A 27,438-nucleotide genomic window follows, 5' to 3' on the forward strand; every position below is an offset into this window, starting at 1 on the left:
TTCTTGGTGACTGTGGTCCCAGCTGCCTTGAGATCATTAACAAGTTCTCCCCGTATAGTTTTAGACTGATTTCTCTCCTTTCTCATGATCAAGGATATCCCACGAGGTGAGATTTTGCATGGTGCCCCAGATCAATGGCGATTGACAGTCATTTTTTATTACTTCCAGTTTCTTACTATTGCACCAAAGTTGTCTCCTTCTCACCCAGCGTCTTTCTTACGGTTTTGTAGCCCATTCCAGCTTTGTGCAGGTCTATTATCTTTTACTGACATCCTTATAAAGCCTTTTGGTCTTGCCCATGTTGTAGAGGATAGTCTGAGTCATAGAATCCTAGAATGGTAGAGTTGGAAGGGATCTCCTGGGCCATCTGGTCCAACCCCCTGCTCAAAGAAAGATTCACTAAATCATCCCAGACAGATGTCTGTCCAGCCTCTGTTTGACGACTTCTATTGAAGGATAACTCGCTACCTCTCGTAGAAGCCTGTTCCACTCATTGATCACCCTAACTGTCAAAGTTTTTTCTAATATCTAATCTGTGTCTCCTCCCATTCAGTTTCATCCCATTGCTTCTAGTCTTTCCTTATGCAAATGAGAATAAAGATGATCCTTCTACAATGTGACAGCCCTTGAGATATTTGTAGACTGCTATTAAGTCTCCTCTGTCTTCTCTTTTGCCAGCTAAGCATTCCCAAATCCTGCAACCTTTCCTCATAAGACAGGGTTTGCAGACCGGTCACAATTCTCTGAACTTGTTCCAGTTTGTTGATGTCTTTTTTTAAAATGTGGTGCCTAAAACTGGACACAGTATTCCAGATGAGGTCTGACCAAAGAGGAGTAGAGGTTAATAATGACTTCACGTGATCTAAACTGTATGCTTCTGTTAATACATCCTAGAATTGTATTTGCCTTTTTTGCTGCTGTATCACACAGTTGGCTCATGTTCAGTCTGTGATCTACTAGTATACCCAAGTCTTTTACATGAGCTGTTGCTTAACCCTATTCTGCCCAATCTGTATGTCTTTTCATTTTTATTGCCCAGATGTAGTACTTTGCATTTTTCCCTGTTAAAAACCATTCTGTTAGTTGCTGCCCTCTGCTCCAGTTTCTTTTTTTAATCCTCCCTCTCTTCTCTAGTATTAGCTATCCCTTCTAGCTTTGTGTCATCAGCAAATTTAATCAGTTTACCCTCAATTCCTTCATGTAAATCGTTGATAAAGATGTTGAACAATACAGGGCCCAGGACAGAGCCCTGTGGTACCCCAATGGAGACATTCTTCCAACTGGATGTGCAGCCTCTTACAACCAACCTTTGGGTCCGATCACTAAGCCAGTTATGAATTCACCAAACAGTTTACATACTTAGTCATTTTTTCAATAAGGATTGTGTGACATACTTCGTCAATTGCTTTGCTGAAGTCAAGATATACTAGATCTACAGCATTTCCCTGATCCACCCAGTCAGTGATTCTGTCATAGAAGGAAATTAATTTAGTTTGATATAACGTATTAGTTACATACCCATGCTGACTCTGGTTAATCACTCCATTCTTATGCAAGTACTTACATACATGTTTAATAATTTGTTCAAAGATCTTTCCTGGTATAGATGTCAGACTCGCCGGCCTATAGTTTGCTGGGTCTACCTTCCCCTTTTTGAAGATGGGAAGAACATTTGCTCTTCTCCAGTCTTCTGGGACTTCTCCTGTTCTCCTAGAATATTCAAAGATTATGTAAAGTGGTTAAAAAAGTTCTTCTGCTATCTCTTTCAGTACTCTTTGGTGTAATTAATCTGGACCTGGAGACTTGAATTCGTTTAGGATAGCTAAGTGTTTCCTCACTATCTTTCTGTTTATAGATGGCTATCTTTAATGCAGGTAACAAGTTGATTAGGAGTGTCTAACTGGTCTGTATGAGGCAGACTTCTTAATGGTTAGTAGGGGATCAAATATTTCTCACTGCAAAATTAAAAAAATATATATTTATGCCATGTGATTTTTCTGGATTTTATTTTTGATATTCTATGTCTCAATGATAAAATTAACCTACCCTTAAAAAATTATAGGTTGTCCTTTTCTTTGTCAGTGAGCAAAATTACAAAATCAGCAAGGGAACAAATACTTATTTCCCCCACTGTATATTAAAATGTTAACACTTTTTTTAAATAATAATTTCTCCTTCGCCTCATTGGGGGACACAGACCATGGGTGTTATGCTGCTGTCACTAGGAGGCTGACACTAAGTTGAGACAAAAAAGAGTTAGCTCCTCCTCTGCAGTATACACCCTCCTGCTGGCTCCCAGTGAACCAGTTCTTGCTTAGTGTCCATAGGAGGCACACTGGTCTGTTATTTTACTTTTTCATTTTTTATTTTTTCACATTGATAACAGGGGCAACGGAACCTTTCAAGGCTCCGATTTCCCCAAAACCCACAACAGCAACAGACGAGCACATGCAAGAGTTCCTCCACGTATCCTTTCCTGCAACGTGGGATGCCTGAGCTGATTCTAGGGCGACGGGTCCTTCGAAGGGCACCAATATACGGACAAACTCATGGAGTGTCGCCTTCATATTTCCCCCGCTGTAGCCAGGCCTATTGTGGACAACCTGCCTTTTCCCATCCTAAAGGATTGACCCCAGAGACCCAATCTATGGCGTCCGAGCAGCCCCTACTGCATCACCACTGTTAAAAGCGGATGATGCAAGGAGGCAGACGGTTCCTCTCCACCTCCCTGTCAAAGGAATCGTGGATAGAGTGCCCTGCACCATCCAAGCAATGCTGCAGATCACCTCGGCAACTGGCGACTGTGTAACGAGTCCGAAACCCATGCCTCTCCCCCCACCGACAACTCCAGGCTCTGAAATTCCATAGGACCTGATACCCCGGTTCCAATAACACCTGCAGGATCCTGTAAGATTCGGGGGTTATTTTGTGGCAGGAGGGCCTGGTAGCGGCGTTCGGTAGGCTGCACTACCAGCGGGGACCGGAGAAGATTATAGAGGCTCCGCGGCAAAAATTTATTTCATCAGACCTCTGGGTGCGCGCCGGCCTAAGCCGAAAATTTAGCCCCAGGCTTTTCAACAGCGTAGGCTGCATCCCGGAAAGCTCCGCTTCCCCCTCCAGCTCCACCCATGTACGCGCCTCTCGTTTGTAACAAGAAGCGCCCATCAAGCTCTCGGCGGCTATTTTACTCTATAGGCTGCATCCTCACAAGATCTGCCCCCATGCGTCGCCAGTCCACACCTCGTATTCGGCGCTTCTCGTTTGTAGCGAGAAGTGCTCATCAAGCTCTTGGAGGCCGTATTTCTGGAGACTCTCGCTGCCTCAGAACTTGTCAAGGGACTCTGGATGCAGCTCCTTCCCTGGAAACCGGGACCCGGGGGGATAGACACCCGGCCTACTCCTCAAGGCTTTATTACTGCGTGCCTGCCTCTCAAGCTCCCCCCACCTTCTCAGCTTGGCTGCCTCTGCTGTTGTCCTCACTGCTGGCTGCGACCGTCTCCAGCCGCCGTCCTGACTGTGGTCCTCTTCCCCTGCCGCGGCTACGGTCGTCTCCATAAAACTGCAGATCCAGTACAGCGCAGAGGACCTAGGTAATAGTCTGTCTCTGCAGTATCTCTGCCTTTTTTCCCCATAGCAAAGATGGCTGTCCTTCCTTACTTCCTTCCTGCCCTTCCCCTATCCAGTGACTGTTCCGCTGACCAGTCAGAGTGCAGCTGCACCTGATCGCGGGCTATTGTGACTGGCCAGTCTGTGTTGCCACCGGGCGCAGAATTATTAATTCTGCACAATCCCCAACGCAGTTAAGGGCCCTCCACCCCTACTGTACTTACTCAGCAGAGAACCTATTTTTCACGGAGCTTCTGCGCTGGGGTAAAACCTGGACGGCGCCATATATATATCTAAATATATTTGTCCTTCTCTGCATGGGATCTGCTACTGACCCATACATGCCTATTCCTAAAGCATTCAGAATGGATAGTGGCCTCTGGGATAGAGTGCTTGCCTCGGCAGCACATTCACTAGAAATGGTATGATACACTGCACAGGAATGGCATGCAGCGTTCCTCTAAGCAGTAGAGCTGTTGGCTCAGTGGTTAAGTTACTGGTTTATGGCAAATATTACTTAAGTTAAAGCCCTCGGTTCAAGCCTCTCATGAGCCCTGTGACTCAGCCACCACTGAGTCCAACATACCTAGCCCCCTAAGTGGGCTTCGTCACTATCGTATTCCATGGTTTCTCTGGCCAAAGATATTGAACACTTCTTTGACGCCTCTGTGGATCCTAGCGTTCCCAAGATCGGCAAGGATGGATTCTTTCCTACACTGGAGCTGTCGGCTGGCAGGGGCCGCAAGCTATCGAGAAACGTACAAGCGTCTAGATATCGGATTCGTAGTAGTTACCCGATCATTCAAGTGGTCTTTCGCTCCAGTGAGTTTATTCTCTCGCTCCACAGGTTTGCTGCTTATGTTGGGTATAAACCAGATCCTTCTCTGGATCAGAGTTCCGGAAGATACCGAATTTGTTTCCTAAGGAAGTCAACCAGACACTGGTGGTTGACAAGGACTCCGGTCCTGTACCGGATCACTCAGCATCCTATTATGCCCTGAAAGGGCGTTTATCATTCATCCGGAGATTCGTGTTATAGTCAACTGGCTCAGGATAAGATGGGTCACATAACTCACTGTGAAAGGCCTCTGGAAGTGAGGCCTCCCCCATGAGCTGAACCTCCCCTCGTAGCCCGCCAACACCTCGACTGGCATCTAGATCCCTTTTTATCCTGATAGATCATCAATTAACAGCCCTCGGTCAGTCAGACGGAGTATCTGTGGCTCCGTCCTGTAGACCTCGGAACAGCGATCTTCCCTCTTTGAATATGGCTAGCTGCGCTATAAGCCATACCATAACCATCAGTAGGGCATTAGGGTTCAGACAATAGGAAAGCGGACTGCGCCCAACAGCGTCCCTAGCCTTTTCCTTACTATAGGTCCAAGCAGCAATGTAAGGATCCTCCTATAGAAGTTCGGATCTGTGGGATGTAGGTCTGACATTTCCCGCTCAATGATTCTTGGCGTTATTCTCTGGTACCACCAATATAGACGGTGCCTATATCAGGGCCCTCAGGCAGCTTTTCGCATCGAGCGGGCATGAGTCCGGGGTCTTCTGGATACAGGACTGTTTGTTTTCCCTTATGTCCTCCAAAATTCAGGCACCAGGACAAGTCTTTCCGGTTCATGGACCCACCCCGTCAACATGGCATCGTTGGTCTGTTTTTCTGTAAGCTGGTCAAGCAGTTTGGGCTAGAAAACCTTTCCTGTCAGCCGCCGGTGCAGCCTGTTCCCGCGGGTCTGATGGCCCTCAGGAGAGGTCATTGAGATCCTTCTCTCAAAACAAAGAAAAATCTTTCTCCCTTGCCAATGACTAGTGGCAGACTGCTGATGCCAGCCTCCCTGGTGGGACAACAGTCTCTTGCCATCTCCCCTTTTTCTTCAGAGACACAGGTCAGCCTGGGAGTCAAGTCTTCAGGAGACGTTCTAGTAATCGAAGCATTCCCGTTAGCCAGGCAGCAGTTCCATTATCTTCTTCCGGGTCTCCCCATCCGAAATCTCTTCCTGGTGCCGCTGGAGTGGCAGCCTGCTACAGTAGCTCCTTCTTTACTCTCCTTTTTTCTCTATTTTTTCTATTTTTCCTTTCTCTTTTTTTTATTGCTACTCCAAAGGACATTGCACTATGGAAAACCATAAGAGGACCTGGACCTTCGATGGACTTTTTACCTTGTTTTTACTTGGATCGATTGTGTTGGGAAATCCAGGAACTGGAAAAGACCCTATTGTCTACTCCAGAGAAGCTATACTGCTGCTTAGGGATACAGCAAGGCAGCATGCTGCTAATAGACCAGAGGTCATTCTACCAGAAATAAGGAGGATTAAGAGAAGAGGTTGCAGAGCTGGAGCCCTCAGGAAAGCTAGAAGAAGGCGCTATAGACCTGCTCTTCCCTCCGTCATTATGGGCAATGTGAGGTCACTCGGGAATAAGATGGACGAACTGTCAGCGCTGACCAGGCATCATCGGGAATTAAGGGAGTGCAGTATGTTGCTGTTTAGAGACCTGGCTCACCGAAGGTACTCCGGACACTGTTGTCTCGTTGGATGGCTTTAAACTCATTCGCGTGGACAGGACAAGGGCGAGCGGTAAAAGGAAAGGCGGAGGGCTGGCGATATTTGTGAATGATAGATGGTGTGACTCTAGGCATATCGTGGTCAAAGAGCAAACATGCTGTAAGGACATTGAGCTATTAGCTGTGGGCATGAGACCTTTTTATTTACCGAGGGAACTATCGCATGTAATCATGATAGCTGCATATGTCCCCCCTTCTGCGAAAGCGGATGCCGCCACTGAGGTCCTACAATCCACAGTGGGCATGATGCAGTCCCTTCACCCTCAAGCACTCCTTCTGGTTTCGGGAGACTTCAATCATGTGTCTCCAGCATCCATACTATCCGGTTGCACACAGTATGTTACCTGCCTCACTAGAGACAACAAAATATTGGACTTGTTCTTTGCCAATGTGAGAGGGGCATATGCCTTGTCAGCCCTACCGCCCCTTGGAAGATCAGTTCACAACCTAGTGCACCTCCAACCCGTGTACAAGCCACTTGTACAGAGAGAACCTGCTGTCACTCGCACAGTGAGGATATGGACTGAGGAGAGTGATGATGCTCTGAGAGACTGCTTTGAAACAACCACTTGGGATGTGCTGCAAGATTCCTATGGTGATGACAGGGATGGTCTCACACACTGTATAACGGACTACATTAATTTCTGTGTAGACAACACGATACCCACAAAAGTAGTGAGGTGCTTCTCTAACAATAAACCATGGATCAGCCCCGGAAAAAAAGGCTATTCTCAAAGAGAAGAAGTTGGCCTTCAGATCAGGTGACAAGGGCAGGCTGAGAGAGGTGCAGAAAGATCTGAAGAATCTAATCAGGCAGGGAAAGGGTAATTATAAGAGGAAGATTGAACTGAAATTGTCTCAGAAAAGGATTCATGAAGTCTGGGAGGGTCTAAAGTCTATATCTGGGCATAGACAGACTATCTCCAGGATGGTTGTAGATAAAAAGGGGCTTAACGAACTTAATCTATTCTTTAATAGATTTAATCACACGCTGCTCCTGCCCCTACATACCATTCACACCTCTCTGCTACAATAACCTCACCCCCTGCTGCAACTTGTCAACTGAGCCAGGGTCTGTTCTTCACAAGTACCCAGGTTGCAAAAGAACTGGATAAGATCAAAGTTTTGAAGGCAGCTGGTCCTGACGGCATCAGTGCAAGGCTAATCAGAACCTGCAGGCACCAGCTGAGTGAGATCATTACATATCTGTTCAATATGAGCCTGAGAATAGGTATAGTACCACAACTGTGGAAATTATCGTGTGTGATACCGGTTCCGAAGAAACCTTATCCGAAAGACCTTAATGACTATAGGCCTGTAGCATTGGCATCACACCTGATGAAGGTACTAGAGAGATTGGTTCTCACACGTCTCTGTCCTCTAGTGAGCTCTGATATGGACCCTCTCCAGTTTGCCTACAGGCCGGGCATTTGTGTGGATGATGCCATTATCCACCTTCTAGATAGGACTCTCTCTCACCTGGAGATACCTGGGAACACTGAGAATAATATTATTCGATTTCTCTAGTGCTTTTAATACCATACAGCCAGGTCTACTGAGACAAGCTGGACCTTTTTGCCGTGGACCTCCAACTCTCCACCTGGATCCTTAACTACCTCACGAACTGACCTCAGTTTGTAAAGGTTCGAGACAGTGTGTCAGACACGGTGATCTGCAATACAGGGGCACCTCAAGGTACAGTTCTTGCCCCTTTTCTCTTCACACTGTACACTGCGGATTTTAAGTGAAACTCATCTAGCTGCTACTTGCAGAAGTATTCTGGTGACTCTGCAATAGTAGGCCTCATCACAGGAGGAGATGAAAGAGTACAGAGATACTAACCAAGCTTTTGTGGAGTGGTGTCAGAGCAACCACCTTAGGATTAATTCCAGGAAGACTAAGGAATTGGTGGTGGACTTTTGCAAGGGAAAAAATCCACCAGTGGTGAACATTCAGGGAAATGACATTGAGATAGTCGACACCTATAAGTACATTGGTGTGATCCTCAATAATAAGCTTGACTGGGCCCATCACTTGGATGCAGTGTACAGGAAGGGCCACAGTAGGCTTTATCTGCTCAGAAGGCTGAGAGCCTTCAGATTAGGGGGGCACTCCTTGCATCCTTCTTCAACTCTGTTGTGGCATCAGTCCTCTTCTTTGATGTGGCGTGCTGGGGTAGTGGCACATTAACCAGGGACAGGAATAGGCTGGACAAATTGATTAGAAGGGCCAGCTCTGTCCTGGGATGCCCCCTTGATACAGTTCAGGAAGTAGGCGACAGGAGGATACTGGCCAAGGTGAGCTACATGGTGCAGAATGATTCCCATCCCATGCATGAGACCGTGACAAAGATGTGCAGTACTGTCAGTGACCGGCTACTTCATCCTAAATGTGAGAGGGAGCGCTATCGAAAGTCCTTCCTTCCTGCTGCAGTTAGGCTGTATAACCAGCACTGTCCTAAACGGAGAACGACCCAAACAGTGAACTGATAGATCCAAAGTTGTGATAGTCCGGTTATGTCTTTTTTTTTCGTATATGTACCTACCCACTGTCAATGTAATGCCTTTATGCATCTCTACTTGTTCCTGCCTTGCTGCTGTAATGCTCTGAATTTCCCCATGGTGGGACGATTAAAGGATTCTTATCTTATTTTAAATCATAGTATTACGCCAAAGGTACAGCGTAAGACATGCTTTAGATGGGTACCCGCAGCAGAATGGCCTTGCACGATGTACCCCCCCCCCCTCCACATCCTACAGTGGGCAGACTAATTCTCTGGGTTATTCTCTGCTTTTGTTTAATCCACATGCTGGTGCTTCGAGGCCTTAGGTCGCACCAGTGTCGGACTGAGGTGCCAAGGGCCCACCAGTAACATTGACTTTGGGGGCCCACTTTTCACCTGCATACAAATATTACATGACCCTCATTCACAAATGTACCTATACCTCTATATAATAAGAAACTGGGTAGTTTGGTTAATGAATGCTGTTTTTTCTGTACAGAGGGAATCAAGTGAATTATGACTAGTACTGCCCATACAGTTAAAAATTGGGGGGCCTAGATTGGCACATGGGCCCACCAGGGAATTCCCCTGTTCACCTGTGGGCCAGTCCGAGCCTGGGTCGCACTCATCACCGCACCTGAACGCTTTCTTGCGCATGGTGCAAGGATCGCGGACGTCTTCTTTGTGTCTTTCCTGTCCTTTTTTTTTTTTTTTTTTCCTCATTTTTTGTGGTCCTCATGCTGTCTTGGAATTTAGTTTTTGGCACTCAGCTCCTTCAAAGTATAGAGTTTGGCTCTATTTGTCTCTATTCCAGTGAAGAATTGCTCCTAAGATGTATGTTAGAAGCCCGGGATGTGACTGGGTGCGCTTTATCAGACGACTTTCGAGTTCTCACAGGACGCCTAGTTGGCAGTTCTGTCTTAGAAGGTCGACCTTGTTGGAACTGACAGCTCTACGCTGGTGAGATTTTTTAGTTGTTCTCCTTTTCTGCCTTTCTGCCAGAACACGACTGTCACCAGACCGCCGTTTCATCTTCCTAGTTTGGCGATTAATTCTTCTTTGCCTCTTTTGGGCTCGGCACTCGTACATTGGATGCATAAACCTGTGCACACCCTGCATGCCTAAGGGCTCTCAAGACGTACAGTTAGGTCCATATATATTTGGACAGAGACAACATTTTTCTAATTTTGGTTCTAGACATTACCACAATGAATTTTAAACAAAAAAAATTCAACTACATCTGAAGTTCAGACTTTCAGCTTTCACTTGAGGGTATCCACATTAAAATTGGATGAAGGGTTTAGGAGTTTCCGCTCCTTAACATGTGCCACCCTGTTTTTAAAGGGACCAAAAGTAATTGGACAATTGACTCCAAGGCTATTTCATAGACAGGTGTGGGCAATCCCTTCGTAATGTCTCTCAATTAAGCAGATAGATAAAAGGCCTGGAGCTGATTTTGAGGTTTGGTGCTTGCATTTGTAAGGCTTTGCTGTGAAGGAAACATGCGGTCAAAGGAGCTCTCCATGCAGGTGAAACAAGCCATCCTTAAGCTGCAAAAACAGAAAAAACCCATCCGAGAAATTGCTTCAACATTAGGAGTGGCAAAATCTACAGTTTGGTACATCCTGAGAAAGAAAGCAAGCACTGGTGAACTCATCAATGCAAAAAGACCTGGGCGCCCACGGAAGACAACAGTGGTGGATGATCGCAGAATAATCTCCATGATGAAGAGAAACCCCTTCACAACAGCCAACCAAGTGAACAACGCTCTCCAGGAGGTAGGCGTATCAATATCCAAATCTACCATAAAGAGAAGACTGCATGAAAGTAAATACAGAGGGTTCACTGCACGGTGCAAGCCACTCCTAAGCATCAAGAATAAAAAGGCTAGACTGGACTTTGCTAGAAAACATCTAAAAAAGCCAACACAGTTCTGGAAGAACATTCTTTGGACAGATGAAACCAAGATCAACCTCTGCCAGATTGATGGAAAGGGAAAAGTATGGCGAAGGCGTGGTACAGCTCATGATCCAAAGCATACCACATAATCTGTAAAAACACGGCAGAGGCAGTGTGATGGCTTGGGCATACATGGCTGCCAGTGGCACTGGGTCACTAGTGTTTATTGATGTGACACAGGACAGAAGCAGCAGAATGAATTCTGAGGTATTCAGAACCATACTGTGTGCTCAGATCCAGCCAAAATGCAGCCAAACTGATTGGTCGTCGTTTCATACTACAGATGGACAGTGACCCAAAACATAAAGCCATAGGAGTTTATTAAAGCAAAGAAGTGGAATATTCTTGAATAGCCAAGTCAGTCACCTGATCTCAACCCAATTAAGCATGCATTTCACTTGTTAAAGACTAAACTTCAGACAGGCCCACAAACAAACAGCAACTGAAAACCACCGCAGTGAAGGCCTGGCAGAGCATCAAAAAGGAAGAAACACAGCGTCTGGTGATGTCCATGAGTTCAAGACTTCAGGCAGTCATTGCCAACACAGGGTCTTCAACCAAGTACTAGAAATGAACATTTTATTTACTATTTAATCTGTCCAATTACTTTTGCTCCCTTTCAAAACAGGGTGGCACATGTTAAGGAGCTGAAACTCCTAAACCCTTCATCCAATTTTAATGTGGATACTCTCTAGAACCAAAATTAGAAAAATGTTGTCTCCGTCCAAATATATATGGACCTAACTGTACGTTCTGTAGTCGGCTCCCTCCTTCAGGCCACTTCAGAGCCACAATAGCTAGGGAAATCCTCTCTGCTACTCAGGAGTAATTCAAGCGTGCCCAGTCCGGTAGGGTTTATGGCTTTTCAGCGCATGGTCTGAGACCCGGTCTGCATGCACCAATGGCTCTCAGAACGTATGTCCTGAGGTCGACAGTCTTCTGAAGATCACTTCAGGGCCACAGTAAGCAAGGAAATTTGCTCGGCTATTCCGAAGTTATACCACATCAAAAGCGTGCCCATCCCAGCAGGGGATGAGGCATATTGGGACAGATTCTACGTAGTTTTTCTGCCTTCTGAGTCATCCAGTTTCGCATGCAGACAGAACATGTTTGCAGGGCTGCAAGGCTGTGATTTAGTTCTGTCTGTACGCATCTTCGAAGCAATAGTCACACTCTGACTTCTTCGAGCACGGGCCTTCACAGATGTACTCTGCAAGAGACTGTGTAGTAAATCTTTACACAGTATATGAGATTCTATCTGTTATATTGTTCCCCACCCATGGACTGCTTTGGGACGTCCCATGGTCTGTGTCCTCCAATGAGGCGTAGGAGAAAATAGGGATTTTTGTGTACTAACCGTAAAATAATTTTCTCCAAGACTCTCATTGGTGGACACTGCACCCACCCTGAGTGGTCTATCGACTTCTGCTAGTCCCCTTCACTCGATGTGGTGCTCGCTAATGTGAATGATCGTACTCTGATATGTTAATTATCTCCTACTGCTTTTGCATCGAACTGGTTAACTGGGAGCCAGCAGGAGGGTGAATACTGCGGAGGAGGAGCTAACTTTTTTTTGTCTTAACTTGGTGTCGGCCTCCTAGTGACAGCAGCATGGTCTGTGTCCCCCAATGAGCTTCTCGGAGAAAAGTATTTTACGGTGAGTACACAAAAATCCCTATTTTATAATTTTCTAAACTGAGTGGTACAGGACTGGACAGTACTGTGATGATCAGTTACATGAGTGGACTTTGAAGATGAAGACTTCAATCATATTTAGTTTGGATTAAGTATACTTGATATTTTAGTCTTGTCTCACTATGGTGTTTATTTTTTCTTTAATTTTTCCTTTAGGGGAGTCCTTCATTCCAATCCAATGGATTATGCTTGGGGAGCCAATGGCTTGGACACAATAATCACACAGGTAATATTTTTATGGTCTGTGATTGTAAATTAGCCAAAAAAGTAAATTATATGGAGTTCAGAGTACTGGTAGATCTGCAGCAGATAAAACAGCGATTTTATAAAAATGTCAGCAATCAGTCCACTAAGTGATACATCGCTGGAAACTGGGCCTCTGCCTGCCCCTAAATCATGCTTCTTTCAGATGAGATAGCAAAAACCTGGTTAGATTACATTTTAACCCTTCGCATGTCTCAATGTAACTGTACATCTGTGTTGCAGTGACTGCATGTGGAGTGGGCGAAGGAGCTTGACTTTTTCCACACCCAGCTATTCTATGATCGGGGCAGAGTTATGGCCCCGTCTGTTAACCATTTAGATGCCGCTGTCAATTTATTGATAACGTCATTTAAATTATGTGACAGCTGATGCCCTGGTTAAAGGGCCACCTTTTCATTTAACCCCTTGACCCCGAGCCTGTTTTCACCTTCTTTTACAATTCTGACCCAGTGTCCCTTTTGAGGTAATACCTCTGGAACGTTTTAACGGACCCCACTGATTCCTGCATTGTTTTTCGTGACATATTGTAGTTCATGATGGTGTTTTGATATGACTTACATTTTATTTGTGGAAAAAAAAAAGAACTTTGGCAAAGATTTCGAAAATTTTGTAGCTTTCAAACTTTTTTAATTTTTATGCCCTTAAATCAGTTATGTCACCCAAAATGTCTACTTTACATCAGCACAATTATTGAAATATACAGTGCATACTCTAGTATAAACCGACCTGAGTATAAGCCGAGACACCTAATTTTACCACAAAAAAACTGGGAAAACTTATTGACTTGAGTACAAGCCTGGTATGCATTTGTCCCCTCATTCCTATTCTGGTCTGCATGGGTCCTCATCCCTATCCTTGTATGCCTGGCCCCCATCCGAAAAACCTTGAAAAAAAACATCCTTATTACCTTTGCTCCTATATCCCTGTGCTCCTTTGCAGCGTCATGTTCCGATGCCAGCAGCTGCAGCCGTGGGACGATGACATGTGCCTGCTACTTGAGGGAATAAATATTAACTCTCTGGCAGTGAATGTTCATTCCCTTAAGTAGCGGGCACACGTGACTGTCCGCCGGCTGCTGCAAATACTGAGCCCGCTGCTAAAGAGAAATGAATGTTCACTACCAGTGCAGTGAATATTCATTTCTCTTTAGCATCGGGCACATGCCTTAGCCGCAGCAGTCTGCTCCTGCCTCCTGTGACCCGCTGCCTTGCCGCTACACCTCCGTCTTCTGGGACCCTCAATTGAGTATAAGTCGAGGGGAGCTTTTTCAGCAGACAAACAGTGCTCAAAAACTCCGCTTATACTCAAGTATGTACAACATTTTTTTTGTTTTTTTTTTTTTTTGTTTTTTTTTTTTATTCAGAAGTTATAAGGGTAAAAAGTTGACCAGCGATCTCGTTCTTAAAACCAAATTTACAAAACGATTTTTTTTTTTTTTTTTAGGTATCATATTTGAAGTGACTTTGAGGAACATAATACCCAAAAGTGACACCATTCTAAAAACTGCAGCCCTCAATGTGTTCAAAACCACATTAAGAATTTTATTAACCTTTTAGGTGCGTCACAGGAATTAATGGAATGTGGAAGGAAAAAATGAACCTTAAACTTTTTTTTTCACAAAAATGTTAATTTAGACGCACTTTTTTTTTTTTTTTTTTTTTCACAAGGGTAACAGGTGACAGTAGACTCCATTGTGCAATTTTTCCTGCGTACACACTTATCCCAGATGTGGTCAAAAACTCCTTAGAAGGGAAGAATCGCCAAATTGAAGTTCATATTTTGCTGGAATGGTTTGAGGGTGCCATGTCACATTGGCAGTGCCCCTGAGGCACCAGAACAGCAGAAACCCTCCATATATAAAATAATTTTACAAACTACACCCCTCAAATAATTCATCTAAGATTGCAGTGATCATATGGACACCACACATATCACAGAATTCTATACCATTGGGCAATGAAAAAAAATTAATTACATTCTTGCCACGAAAATATTGTTTTAGCCTCAGATTTTACATTTTCACACTCGGAAGTGGTAAAAATGGCATCAAAATTTGTTCACAATTTCTTCTGAATGTACATATACCCCATATGTGGCAGTACAGTATTGCTTTAGCCATACTGTGAGACTCTGGAGGGATGGAGCACGATTTGCTTCCTGGAGCACAGATTCTACTAGAATAGTTAGCGGACTCCATATATAGAGTCCCTAAGTGCTAGAGGAGCAGATTTCCTCTCAAGTGACCCTATTTTGGAAATTAAATTCCAAAATGGGTATATCTACAGGTTTATTCACAATTTTGACTCAGTGGGTGTTATCTAGAAACGAGCAGCAGTGGATGTTGCTGAGTGAAACTTACAAACTGCCATTGTAGTGCCCGTAAGTTGTGGTGCCCATCTCATGCTTCTCAAAACGTGCACCTGTAAAGTAGGATGGCTGTCATCACTATAGTAATGCCAAACGTGGACGCTAAATGTGGTTTAGGCACACTGGGCTCAGAAGGGTTGGGACATTTGAATCTGGGCGCTCAGAATTTGCTGAATTTCTTTTGTGGGGTGAGGATCCATTTCACTTTTCAAGAGCCTTTGAACTCCCAGTAATGTGGAAGCACCCTATATTTAACAGATGATGGACCTGAGTGGAGACTTGCTTTTTTTTTGTGGATGGAGTTGAAGCTTTTGTTAGGAACATTTTCCATAATGTTTGGGATCACATTCATTCTGCGTGCTACGCTGAGCACTTCTGAGTTTCCATCTTTATCTCCGAATGACACAATTCAGATGAAGCCCCCGAGGGATACATTCACTATGAGGCCGCCGAGTTAAGGGCCTGTCACACTAAGCGATATCACTAGCAATATCGCTATAACGTCACCGATTTTGTGACGTTATAGTGATATTGCTAGCGATATCACTATGTCTGATACTTGCCTCCGACCGGCTTCCCCACTGCTCATCGCGCGAGAACGCCCTGAACCGTTTCTCGTCGTCGGCTTCCTGCTAGGCTTCCTGCTGTGACGACGCGTGGACGCGAGTGGAAGGCGTCAGGATCGCCTCGTCTGACAGGTAAGTAGCGACCCCCGACTGCTGCTATGTCGCTGGTGAGATCTGTGTGTGGCAGCTCGCTAGCAACCACTTGGCAATGCACCAGCGATCCTGACCGCGTCATATTGCTGGTCGTGATCGCTGGTGCATCGCTAAGTGTGACACTACCTTTACTCAGGACTCTGTTTAGCCTCTGTTCAGCGTTCTCCTTTCAGAAGTGCTCAAAACTGCGGTGGACCATGCTTTTGTTCACGCCTAAAAGACGCACATAGCTGGATTATGGTCCACAGTGCCTCCATCTGCCTCCTTATATGGAATCTTCCATCGGGATTCATTCTGAATCATGTATTTTAGAGATTTGCACGGAAACCCCGGTGTAAGCGCTCACTGTAGTGTGCAGGATAAATGTGCACATAGCCTTACTGTGATCTTTGGGAGGTGGAATGAAAAAAATTAACAGCAGGTGAAAGAATTGGTTTTATTTTTTTTTTTTCGTTCAGTTTCTCGTGCTGTACAAGTGATTTTTCACATCGCTGTGATACCAGATTTAAGTTTGGCAGCTGTCACACACACACTTTTGATTGCAAAAACTAATTTTTGCATCGCCATATTTTAATAGCTATAATTTTTCCATGCTTCAGCTGACAGTCATGTGATGTGTCGTTTTTGGAGATGGAAAGTAGCAACATAGTTACGGTTTTCAATGAAAGAAAACCAAATAAAAACCATAAAGGGAAGGTACATTACATTAAAACAATACACCTGAAATAACAGTAAAGTGATAAAGTATAAAATGTACAGCAAGTAATGTCAGTAGTGAAACATAATCTCCTTCTGCATATTCAAACCTAGGGGTACACCAGTATTTAAATTATAAATCCAAAAGGCATCGATAGTGCGCAATCTTATGTGATCACCCCCCCCCCCCCATTGTGTCTAATCACCTTTTCAATACCATAGACTCTAAAAAGATGAAATACTTCTATTGTGTTGTAAGATGAAATATTTGGATGGCTGTGAGATTTTGTGGTTGGCATTGTTGGTGCTGATAATATCATTTATGTGCTCTGATATATGGATCTGTAGCTTACGCAGTGTACATCCAACATAGATTTTTTTTGGCATAAGGAACAGTCTATAACATGTATAACTATAAAATTCTCTGCAAAAGAGCCAAGTCTGAGTTTTAGTGTTAGAGGAAAAATAGCTGTGGGAAACTATATTGCCAATTGTAGTCGCTTTTTTCACCTCTATTGCACAGATTATCAGCACCAACAATGCTAACTGCAAGTATTTCATCTTTTTGAGTCTATGGCATTGAAAAAGTGATTGGACATATCATTGTGACAGAGCGCTGGAGTCGCGTTAAAAACGCATTGCATTGCCTTCTACCTTCTCTTCCATCCTCACTTCCCCACGCCAAGCATGTATTTTTAAGAATTTTTCTACAATTAAACACATTGGTTTTACCTGGCGCTGGACCCTCTCCTTTGGTTATCCGTGTCAGCTGTCAGAATCATACATATTGTATACTAGCTGAAGAGCCTGGCGTCGCCTGGGCATAGTAACTGTGGTTAGTTATAACAAATTATAATGATTATATTTCACATACTACTTCTGCAGCACCACATTTTTCTCCTTTTGACCTCGTTTACACGTTATTTGATCGGTTTTTTTTTCCCCTTTATTTTACTCCAAGTTTTAGCATACAAATACTATCAGAGGAAAAGTATAATTGAAACACGTCCCACTTCTGTGTTTTTCTCCCACTCGTGGTTTTGGCTTATAAATGCTGAGTTAAAATACTGACCAAATACTGAACGTGTGAATGTGGCCTTATACACATCCTCCACCTGCAGCGTCTCACTCTTCTCTATACACAGCCTCATACTGCAGCAGCACCTAACTTCTCTCATTTTTCCATCATGCTTCTCCTTTCCCCCTCATGTTTTATTTTCCACTCAATCCTGGCAGCTAAAGGACCTATGATGTCATGACCATGTGATCAGTCATATGGTTGGGAGGGAGGAATCAAGTGCAGGGCTGTTCTGGTGCTGGACTAAAGGGCCTGTCACACTAAGCGATATCGCTAGCAATATCGCTATAACATCACTGGTTTTTGTGATGTTATAGCGATATTGCAAGTGATATCGCTATGTCTGATACTTGCCTCCGACCGGCTCCCCCGCTGGTTATCGCTGATCGCACGAGAACGTCCTGGACCGTTTCTCGTCGTCAGCTTCCTGCTGGGCTTCCTGCTGTGGAGACGAGCGATGCTTGGACGCGGGCGGGAGGACGTCTGGATCGCTGCGTCTGACAGTTAAGTAGCGACCCCTGCGATGTCGCTGGTGAGATCTGCCTGTGTGGCAGCTCACTAGCGACCACTTAGCGATGCACCAGCGATCCTGACCGCGTCATATCGCTGGTCGGGATCGCTGGTGCATCGCTAAGTGTGACAGTACCTTTAGTGTCAGCTCGTGTCAGAGCAGGGTCATATATCACATCACTGGGGGAAGTATAGTTACCCCGTATACATGGAATCAGAGGGTCCCTCCAGCAGAGTTGTGTGTGCAATGGTGAGGCTAAGCTATGTGTCACAGGGGCTCTGTGGAGTGGGGGTTGTTCGACATGCATGCATACTTAAATACATGCATACATACATACTCACTCAATTTTATATATAGATGTATGTGCAGTGGGGAAAATAAAGTACAGTTGTGCTCAAAAGTTTACATACCCTGGTAGCTCAGTGGTTGGTGCTGCAGCCTTGCATTGCTGGAGTCCTGGGTTCGAATCCCACCAAGGACAACATCTGCAAGGAGAGTTTGTATGTTCTCCCCGTGTTTGCGTGGGTTTCCTCCGGGCACTCCAGTTTCCTCCCACGCTCCAAAGACATACTGATAAGGAATTTAGATTGTGAGCCCCATCAGGGACAGTGATGACAATATGTGCAAACTGTAAAGCGCTGCGGAATATGTTAGCGCTATATAAAAAAATAAAGATTATACCCCGGACGAATTTTTGCTTTCTTGGCCTTTTTTCAGGGAATATGAATAACACTAAAACGTTTTCTCCACTCATGGTTAGTGGTTGGGTGAAGCCATTTATTGTCAAACTACGGTGTTTTCTCTTTTAAATCATAATGACAACCCAAAGCAACCAAACCCTGATCAAAAGTTCCAATACCCCATTTCTTTAATACCGTGTATTGCCCACTCTAACATCAATGATAGCTTGAAGTCTTTTGTGGTAGTCGTGGATGAGGTTCTTTATTTTTTCAGATGATAAAGCTGCCCACTCTTCTTGGCAAAAAGCCTCCAGTTCCTGTAAATTCTTGGGCTGTCTAACAAACTGCGTGCTTGAGGTCTCCCCAGAGTGGCTCAATGATATTGAGGTCATGAGACTGAGATGGCCACTCCAGAACCTTCACTTTGTTCTACTTTAGCCAATGACAGGTCGACTTGGCTTTGTGTATTGCATCGTTATCATGTTGGTACGTCCATGGCACAGCTTCCGGGCTGATTGCAAACTTGCCTCCAGTATTTGCTGATAACGTGCTGCATTCATCTTAACTTCAACTTTGATCAAGTTTCCTGTGCCTTTTTAGCTCACACATCCCCAAAATTTCACCTCTGTGCTTTACAGTAGGAATGGTGTTCCTTTCATCATAGGCTTTGTTGATCTCTCGCCAAACGTAAAGTTTATGGTTGTGACCAAAAAGTTCAATTTTGGTCTCATCACTCCAAATTACCTTGTTTCAGAAGTTGAGGCTTGTGTCTGTGCTGTTTTGCGTATTGTAGGTGAGATACTTTGTGGCATTTGTGCAGTAATGGCTTTCTTCTGGCGACTCGACCATGCAGCCCATTTTTCTTCAAGTGCTTCCTTATTGTGCATCTTGAAGCAGCCACACTGCTAGTTTTCAGAGAGTCCAGTATTTCAGCTGATGTTATTTGTGGGGTTTTCTTTGCATCCTGAACAATTTCCCTGGCAGTTGTGGACAAAATCTTTGTTGGTCTACCTGACCGTGGTTTTGTTTTTACAGAGCCCCTGATTTTCCATTTGTTAATCAGTTTGAACACTGCTGACTGGCATTATCAATTCCTTAAATATATTTTTATATCCCTTTCCTGTTTTATACAGTTCAACTACCTTTTCCTGTAGATCCGTAGACAATTTTTTTGCATTCCCCATGACTCAAAATCCAGAAACGTCAGTGGCTGGATGAAGGATGCAAGAGTCTGTCTGGATCCCAGAAACTCACTCAGCTTATATGTACACACATTGATTACAACCAAACAGGTCACAGGGGAGGATATTACCTTTAGTCGCCATTCAAACCCATTTGTGCCAACTTCTGTACACGTTATCAGGCCAAAATTACCAGGGTATGTGAACTTTTGATCAGTCATTTGGATGTTTTGCGTTGTCATTATGATTTAAAAAGAGAAAACGTAATAGTTTGACAATAAATGGCTTCACCCAACCACTAATCATGAATGGAGAAGTTTTGTTATCATTCATATTCTATAAAACAAGGCCAAGAAAGCAAAAATTCTGCCGGGGTATGTAAACTTTTGAGTACAACTGTATTTGATACACAGCTGATTTTGCAAGTTTTCCCACCTATAGAGAATGGAGAGGTCTGTAAATTTTATCGTAGGTACACAACTGTGAGAGACAGACTCTTTAAAAAATCCAGAAAATCACATTGTAGAATTTTTACATAATTAATTTGCATTTTATTGCATGAAATAAGTATTTGATACAATATAAAAACAAAACTTATTTGTTACAGAAACCTTTGCAATTAGAGGTCAGACGTTTCACGTAATTCTTGACCAAGTTTGCACACCCTGCAGCAGAGATTTTTGCCCACTCATTCATACAGATCTGCTCGATATCTTTGTTTTCAGGGCTGCCACTCTGCAACATTGCATTTCAGCTACCTCCAAATATTTTCTATGTGGTTCAGTTCTGTAGACTTGCTAGGCCACTCCAGAAGTTTAAAATTCTTCATATGGAGTCACTGCTTTGTTGGCTTGGCTTCATGTTTCAGATCATTGTCATGCTGAAAGACTGAGCTGCGATGTTCTTACTAAGGGAAGGAAGTTGTTGGCCAAAATCTCACGATGCATGACCCCATCCATCTTTCCCTCAATACGGTGCAATCATCCTGTCCCATTTGCAGAAAACCACACCCATGGTATGTTTTTTTTTCCACCACCATGCTTCACAGTTGGAATGGTGTTCTTGGGGTTGCACTCATCCTCCTTGCTTCAAACACAGCAAGTGGAGTTGTTGCCAAAACATTTTTATTTTGGTCTCCTCTGACCACATGACCTTCTATATCTCCTCTGGTTAGGCATTGACAAACTTAAAATGGGCCTGGACATGTGCTGGTGTGAGCAGGGGGACCTGGGGTGCCCTACAGGATTTTAATCCATTAAGGTGTCATGTGTTACTAGCGGTAGTGTTTGACACTGGTCCCAGCTCTCTTCAGGTCATTTGACCAGGTCCTCCAGTGTAGTTCTGGGCTAATTCCTGACCCTTCTTAGAATCGCCCTTACTCTACGAGGCGAGATCTTGCATGGAGCTCCAGACTGAGGAAGATTAACAGTCATCTTTGTTGCTTTTTATTTTTTTAATAATTTTATCAACATTTGTTACCTTCTCGCCTAACTCCTTGTCTATTGCCCTGTAGCCCATCCCAGCCTTGTGCAGGTCTACAATTTTGTCCCTCGTGTCCTTAGACAGCTCTTTGGTCTTGGCCATCCTGGAGAGATTGGATTGTGTGGACAGGTGTCCTTTATGCAGGTAACAAGTTCAAACAGGTGCAATTAATACAGGTTATGAGTGCACTGAGAGCCAGAATTCTTGTTTGTTAGTAGGTGATCAAATATTTATTCATGCAGTAAGATTCAATTTGTATGATTTTTAAATAATGTGATTTTCTGGTTTTTATTTTTAGATTTGTCTGTCACAGTTGAAGCATACCTACGATAAAAATTACAGACCTCTCCATTCTTTAGGTGGGGAAAACTTGCAAAATCGGCAACGTATCAAATACTTATTTTCACCACTGTATATGTGCACACACTTACAAAAGTATTCATCCCCTTTGCTTTTTATCTGCTTTATCTGCATTTATAACCTGTTTAACCCCTTAAGGACCAGGGGTATTTCCTTTTTTGCGTTTCCATTTTTTTGCTCCCCTTCTTCCCCGAGTCATAACTTTATTTTTCCGTCAATATGGCTTTGTGAGGATTTTTTTTGCAAGTTGTACTTTTGAACAGCACCATTGATTTACCATATTGTGTACTGAGAAACGGGCAACAAAATTCAAAGTGCTGTGAAATTGCAAAAAAAGTGCAATTTCATTATTTATTTTTTAACTATGTTAACTAAATGCTCAAACTGACCTGCCATTATGATTCTCCAGGTCATTAAGAGTTTAGGCTCCAAACATGTGTACGTTATTTTTTATTTAAAGGGAAGGAGCCGTGTTTTTTCATAATTTAATGTAGAAAAGAAAATGGTATAAAAAGATATTGTCCCTCAAGCTTGACTCAGTGGTGTGTATGTTTTTTTGTTTTTTTCTGTAGTAATGCAGACACTGGGGGGGCTGCCATCTTACCTCTCTGGCTGCTGAACGACACTTTCCATGCTCATTTTCGGCAGTCCCTGGGCATAAGACAATAGTCGGCTGCCGACCCTATCTCTTTCATTGCAGCTGCATCAGGAGTGAACTGGCCACGCCTCTGTGGGCAGCTCAATTCACAGCTGTAGGTGTGGCCAGGCGCCATCTTATTAGAGCCCCAGTGCTTTTCTCTTAGCTTCATTTACACTTTTGCAAGCCCTGGATGCTGTACTGTTCCAGCATAACGGCTTGGATGTTCACTCTGCACATGCCAGCTGTAGGAGGGGAACCAGGACGAGCTCCTGGACACCAAGCTGCTCTTTCCAAAACACACGGCCAGCTGCTGCCCCTGCTCTTGCAAAACATAGGAGGAGCTGCTCCCTGCTGTTTCAAAACACTTGGCAATCTGCTGGACATCTAATCCTCTCCTGTGTGATACTGACTGCTGAGCCCTGTATCTAATCCTCTCCTGTGTGATACTGTGTGCTGAGCAGTGTATCTAATCCTATCCTGTGTGATACTGCCTGCTGAGCCGTGTATCTAATCCTCGTGTGATACTGTGTGCTGAGCCGTGTATCTAATCCTCTCCTGTGTGATACTGTCTGCTGAGCTATGTATCTAATCCTATCCTGTGTGATACTGTCTGCTGAGCTGTGTATCTAATCCTATCCTGTGTGATACTGACTGCTGAGCCATGTGTCTAATCTTGTGTTCTACTGACTGCTGAGCCGTGTATCTAATCCTATCCTGTGATACTGACTGCTGAGTCGTGTATCTAATCCTATCCCGTGTGATACTGCTCTCCTGAAATACTGTGCTGCTGTCACCCTGCTCCTCCACCATATATCTCCCTCTGTGCCCCCCATAGACCAGCACACTGCTCTCCTGAAATACTCTGTGCTGCTGTTACCCTGCTCCTCCATATATCTCCCTCTGTGACCTCCCCCATAGACCAGCACACTGCTCTCCTGAAATACTCTGTGCTGCGGTCACCCTACTCCCAGAATCCTTGCTGCCTGCCATCCTCGGTGACCGAAGACCCCATTCCTCTCCTCAGATCCCGTCCTGGCGATGTGTGAAAGCGAAGCGACAGGGGCCTGATATATGGTTTAAGGAGCAGGGCGACAGCAGCACAGAGTATTTCAGGAGAGCAGTGTGCTTGTCTATGGGGGGCGCCCTGTTCGGTGCCAGGGATTGTACATGGAGCGCTGTGTTTCATACACATGGATGGACCATCTGCTTGTCTGCTCCACAGAAATCCAGGAAACATTTCTGCTGATTGATGACCTGTCCTGATCCAGACTTTGCATGCAAAGACAGTCAGTAACTTTTCAGGCCCCATCAAAATGGCTGCTCACTGTTTTCCTAGATGTCATCCTCTCTTTTCTCTTAGCAAACACCCAGAAGGGGAGGAGAGGAGTGACACCACACCCATGTCAGCAGATTCTGCCCATAATTACTGCAGGGCAGTAATGTGAGCTAGTTGTACACTAGGTTTTTGTGCCAAATTTCAGTAGCTGCTCCCCCTAGTGTTAACAAGTGGAAATGCCAAACTTTTTTAAAATATTTTTCATATTTTACAAAACTAAAAACATGGTAATATTTTTTAAGAAAATGTAAACATTAATTCTTCACATTTTTTTCAATTGCTGAAAAAAAAATTTTTGGATGGCACCTTCCCTTTAAGTGGTGAAAAAAAATCCAGAGATGTCACCATTTTCCATGACCCGCAGTGTCTCCATTGATCGGGCTGGGTGAGGGCTTATTTTTAGTGTGCCTAGCTAATGTTTTTATTAATACCATTTTGATGTAATATGATCTTTTGATTGCCTGTCAATGCATTTTATTGCAGTGTTGCAACAACCCAAAAAAGTAACTTTAGCATTTTTTTTCTCGTTACACAGTTTACCAAACAAATTAATTTTTTAATATACATTGATCGGGCTATTCTGAACACAGCGTTGCTAAATGTGTTTATTCCATCGCCCATGACGGCACCACAGAGAGGGGATCCGCCCTTCAGGAACATGAAACCTACAGATACAAAAAGGTGGCGCCTCTTTCACGCATCAGTTGGTTTCCTGTTCCTGGAGGACAGGGTTCCTACAGATATCCTGGAGGAGTCATCAGGACCCAGGCCTGGCTGGTCGGTCCATGTAGTGGGGGGGTTCTACCCCGACCTGTGCGGGGTCCATGTAAGCACCACAATGGGTCTGGGGAGGATTCCACCACCGTGAACGAGGCAGGTGGAGCAGTGTCCGGAGGATTTTCTGCCTCCGGAGGGCCAGCGCCGGAATTATGTATCCCCCTGAAAGATCCTTCGGCTCCTTCCTATGCCCCAGCGTTTCCTGTTCTGGTGACGTCGGGGAGCCGGGTGACGTGACAGCGGTGGGCAGAACAGGGGCTCGGCTGGTGACGTCACTGGGGAGGCCTCATTGGAGGTTGGGGCGGGGCCTGGGAGGCCGTTCCGGGTGCCGGCTTCTTTCCCCGGCATAGTGCCGGGTCGCGGGTACGTGGCTTGCCAGCGATGGCAGCTGGGGGTCGAGACCTGCTGATCGGGATGAGGGGGCATAAGAAGGTCTGGAGAGCTGCTGCTTGTGCTTTTGATCCATTAGCAAGATGGATACATTGGAAGCTCACATGGAGCAGCAAGAGAACCAGCAGCTGCAGATTCCAGAGCAGCAGGCTTCGGAGAGACCCCGTGGAAATGACTAAAGACCCGGGAGACGGGCAGTGGCTGGGCAAGTGGTCAGTACAGCCGCAGGAGTTCCTCCAGGGTGGAGGTATCGACAGCGTCAGTGGAGAAAAATTCCCCACTATGTTCCGGTACCTACTACTACTGCTGCTTGGGCAAGAGATCTGTGAAAGTACACCCGGTGATGCTTTCTTTTCCTTTATTAGTTTTCTATCCACTAGGAGAAAGTGTTCTGGTAAATCAAGACACAGGCAGTGTGCCCTCTGTAGATGCCCCCTGTCAGACGCTTACCCTAAAAAAGTATGTCAGCCTTGTGTAAGACAGATGGTAGTGGAAGAAACCCCCCCTGACTTTACCACAAGCCTGAGTGAGATTATAAGATTGGAGAAGAAAGAGTCCTTAAAGTCCACATCTCAGGGGGAGTCTTAAAAAAACAAAGGGAACAGAAGTTTTTCAGACTGACTCCTCAGCTATCTTCTGAAAGGATGAAGACTCTTCTGGACCTTCATTCTCTAGTTCTTTGTCTTCAGAGTAGGACTCTAGCCGGTTCTTCTTTCCTCTAGACCGTATGGACAAATTGGTTAAAACAGTCAGGTCCACTATGGGGATAGCAGAAGCTAAGCCAGAACGCTCAGTGCAGGACCTGATTTATGGCGGGTTAGATCCAAAGAAATGCAGGTCCTTCCTGCTGAATAGTAAAGTTCAGAACCCGATAAACGGAGTGAAAAAAGCCGGAAAAAGTGGCTCCTTAACTCCAGCTTTTAAACGGAGGTACCCCTTTTGAGGATCCCTCGGTAGATAGATGGGATAAGGCCCCAAAGCTCGATGCAGCGGTGGCTAAGGCCTCTAAAAAATAATCTTCCATATCCTTTGAGGGCCTGGGTTCCTTGAAAGACCTGCTAGACAAAAGAGCAGACACCTTCCTTATAGGAAATATAAAATGGCTGACAGCACTTACAGGATCAAAGGATGCACTCTCTAAGTCCAGGGACCCAGTTGGACATGAGAAGTCACAGAATGAAGAAGAGCAGCATCCAGTCTGGGTGAAGAAGCATAAAAAATTTATTATGCCATGAAAACATGCAGCGTTTCGACCATCACATGGTTTTTTTCAAGCAAAGAAAGACCATGTGTTGGTCGAAACGTTGCATGTTTTCATGGCATAATAAATTTTATATGCTTCTTCACCCGGACTGGATGCTGACCTTCCTTATAGGGACATGGGAAATGTTGGCCGGCTCCCTAAGACCAGTGGTAGCTTCTACTTGTACAGCCAGATCCATGAGAGTCTGGCTAGACCAACTAGCATCCCAGTTAAGAGACGGAGCTCCGAGAGAATCTATCCTGAATGCCTTGCCAATAATTCAGTGGGCTGCAGCTTTTCTAGCCAATGTTTCAGCAGATTCAGTAAGGATGGCTGCCAGGGCCACAGGACTGTCCCAACGTGGCTCAAGGGGGGCTGTGGTTGAAGTGTTGGCTCGAGGATATTCAGGCCAGATCCTGTCTCTGCTCCATCCCTTGTGAAGGAGAGTACCTGTTTGGTCCTGTCTTGGATGAACTTTTAGAAAAAGCAAGGGATAAGAAGTTCCCCAGTTTGCCGGCCCCTTCCTACAGATGCCCTTTCAGCAGGAAAAGGTTTAATCTTAGGAGGCCCTCCAGAGAGTGAGTTAAATGGGATGAAAGGAAGAGGAAAGGTACGGGATTTATGTTTGGCGGCTCTTCTCGGGAGCATAAGAAACCCTCCCAATGACTACTAGTACCTGTTGGAGGTAGGCTGGCGTCCATTTACCCGGCTTGGTCCCGAATTTCCAATAGCAACTGGATTTTAAGTCTAGTATCAGGGCTTCAGTTGGAGTTCTCATGCGTGCCCCAGAATAGGTTCCAGGCTACCCCCCTCAGATCCTCTTCTTTAGAACAGGCTGCCCTGGAATCGGAAATCTGAGCTGTCATAAAAACGTTCTAGTAGAAGTACCTGAAACCGAGAGGGGTAGAGGTTTCTAATCTCCTTTATTTTTGGACTGAAAACCAGACTGTTCCTTCAGAACCATAATTAACCTAAAGGCCCTCAATAAATTTCTTGTAATATGTCTGTGTAAAATGGAAACCATCAGTTCACCAATAAAGTTGTTGTTTGAAAACTGCTTCATGGTGGTATTAGATCTAAAAGATGCTTATCATGTACCCATCAGCGTTTCCTTAGAGTGGCAGGTTCCTTAGGAGGATCAGTATAGCACTTCCAATATTGCACCCTCCCCTTTGGCCTTGCAGTTGCCCCTCATGTACTCTAAGATTGTAGCCGCGGTCATGGCTCACCTTCGTAAATCCGATATCCTTGTTATTCCCTACCTCGACGACTACCTTATTGTAGGCAAAACAGCGGACCATTGTTTGGGGCAGCTATGAAGAGCAATGTCTATCCTTGGACATTTAGGGTGGATACTAAATACCAAAAAATCGCAGTTGCAG

General features: G+C 44.7%; 1 protein-coding gene across 1 annotated transcript in view; it reads left to right on the plus strand.

Moving 5' to 3' along the window:
• The window catches only part of RNF126 (ring finger protein 126), a 110,083-nt gene that overhangs the window by 57,015 nt on the left and 25,630 nt on the right, over window positions 1-27,438 (plus strand). The window contains exon 6 of the mRNA XM_073586289.1: window positions 12,489-12,558. Within this exon, the coding sequence (XP_073442390.1) occupies window positions 12,489-12,558 (70 nt within the window). The remainder of the gene's footprint in view (window positions 1-12,488; window positions 12,559-27,438) is intronic.

Source organism: Dendrobates tinctorius, unplaced genomic scaffold (assembly GCF_039654945.1).
Source record: "Dendrobates tinctorius isolate UK_male_01 unplaced genomic scaffold, ASM3965494v1 ptg000092l, whole genome shotgun sequence".
Classification (NCBI taxonomy): domain Eukaryota; kingdom Metazoa; phylum Chordata; class Amphibia; order Anura; family Dendrobatidae; genus Dendrobates; species Dendrobates tinctorius.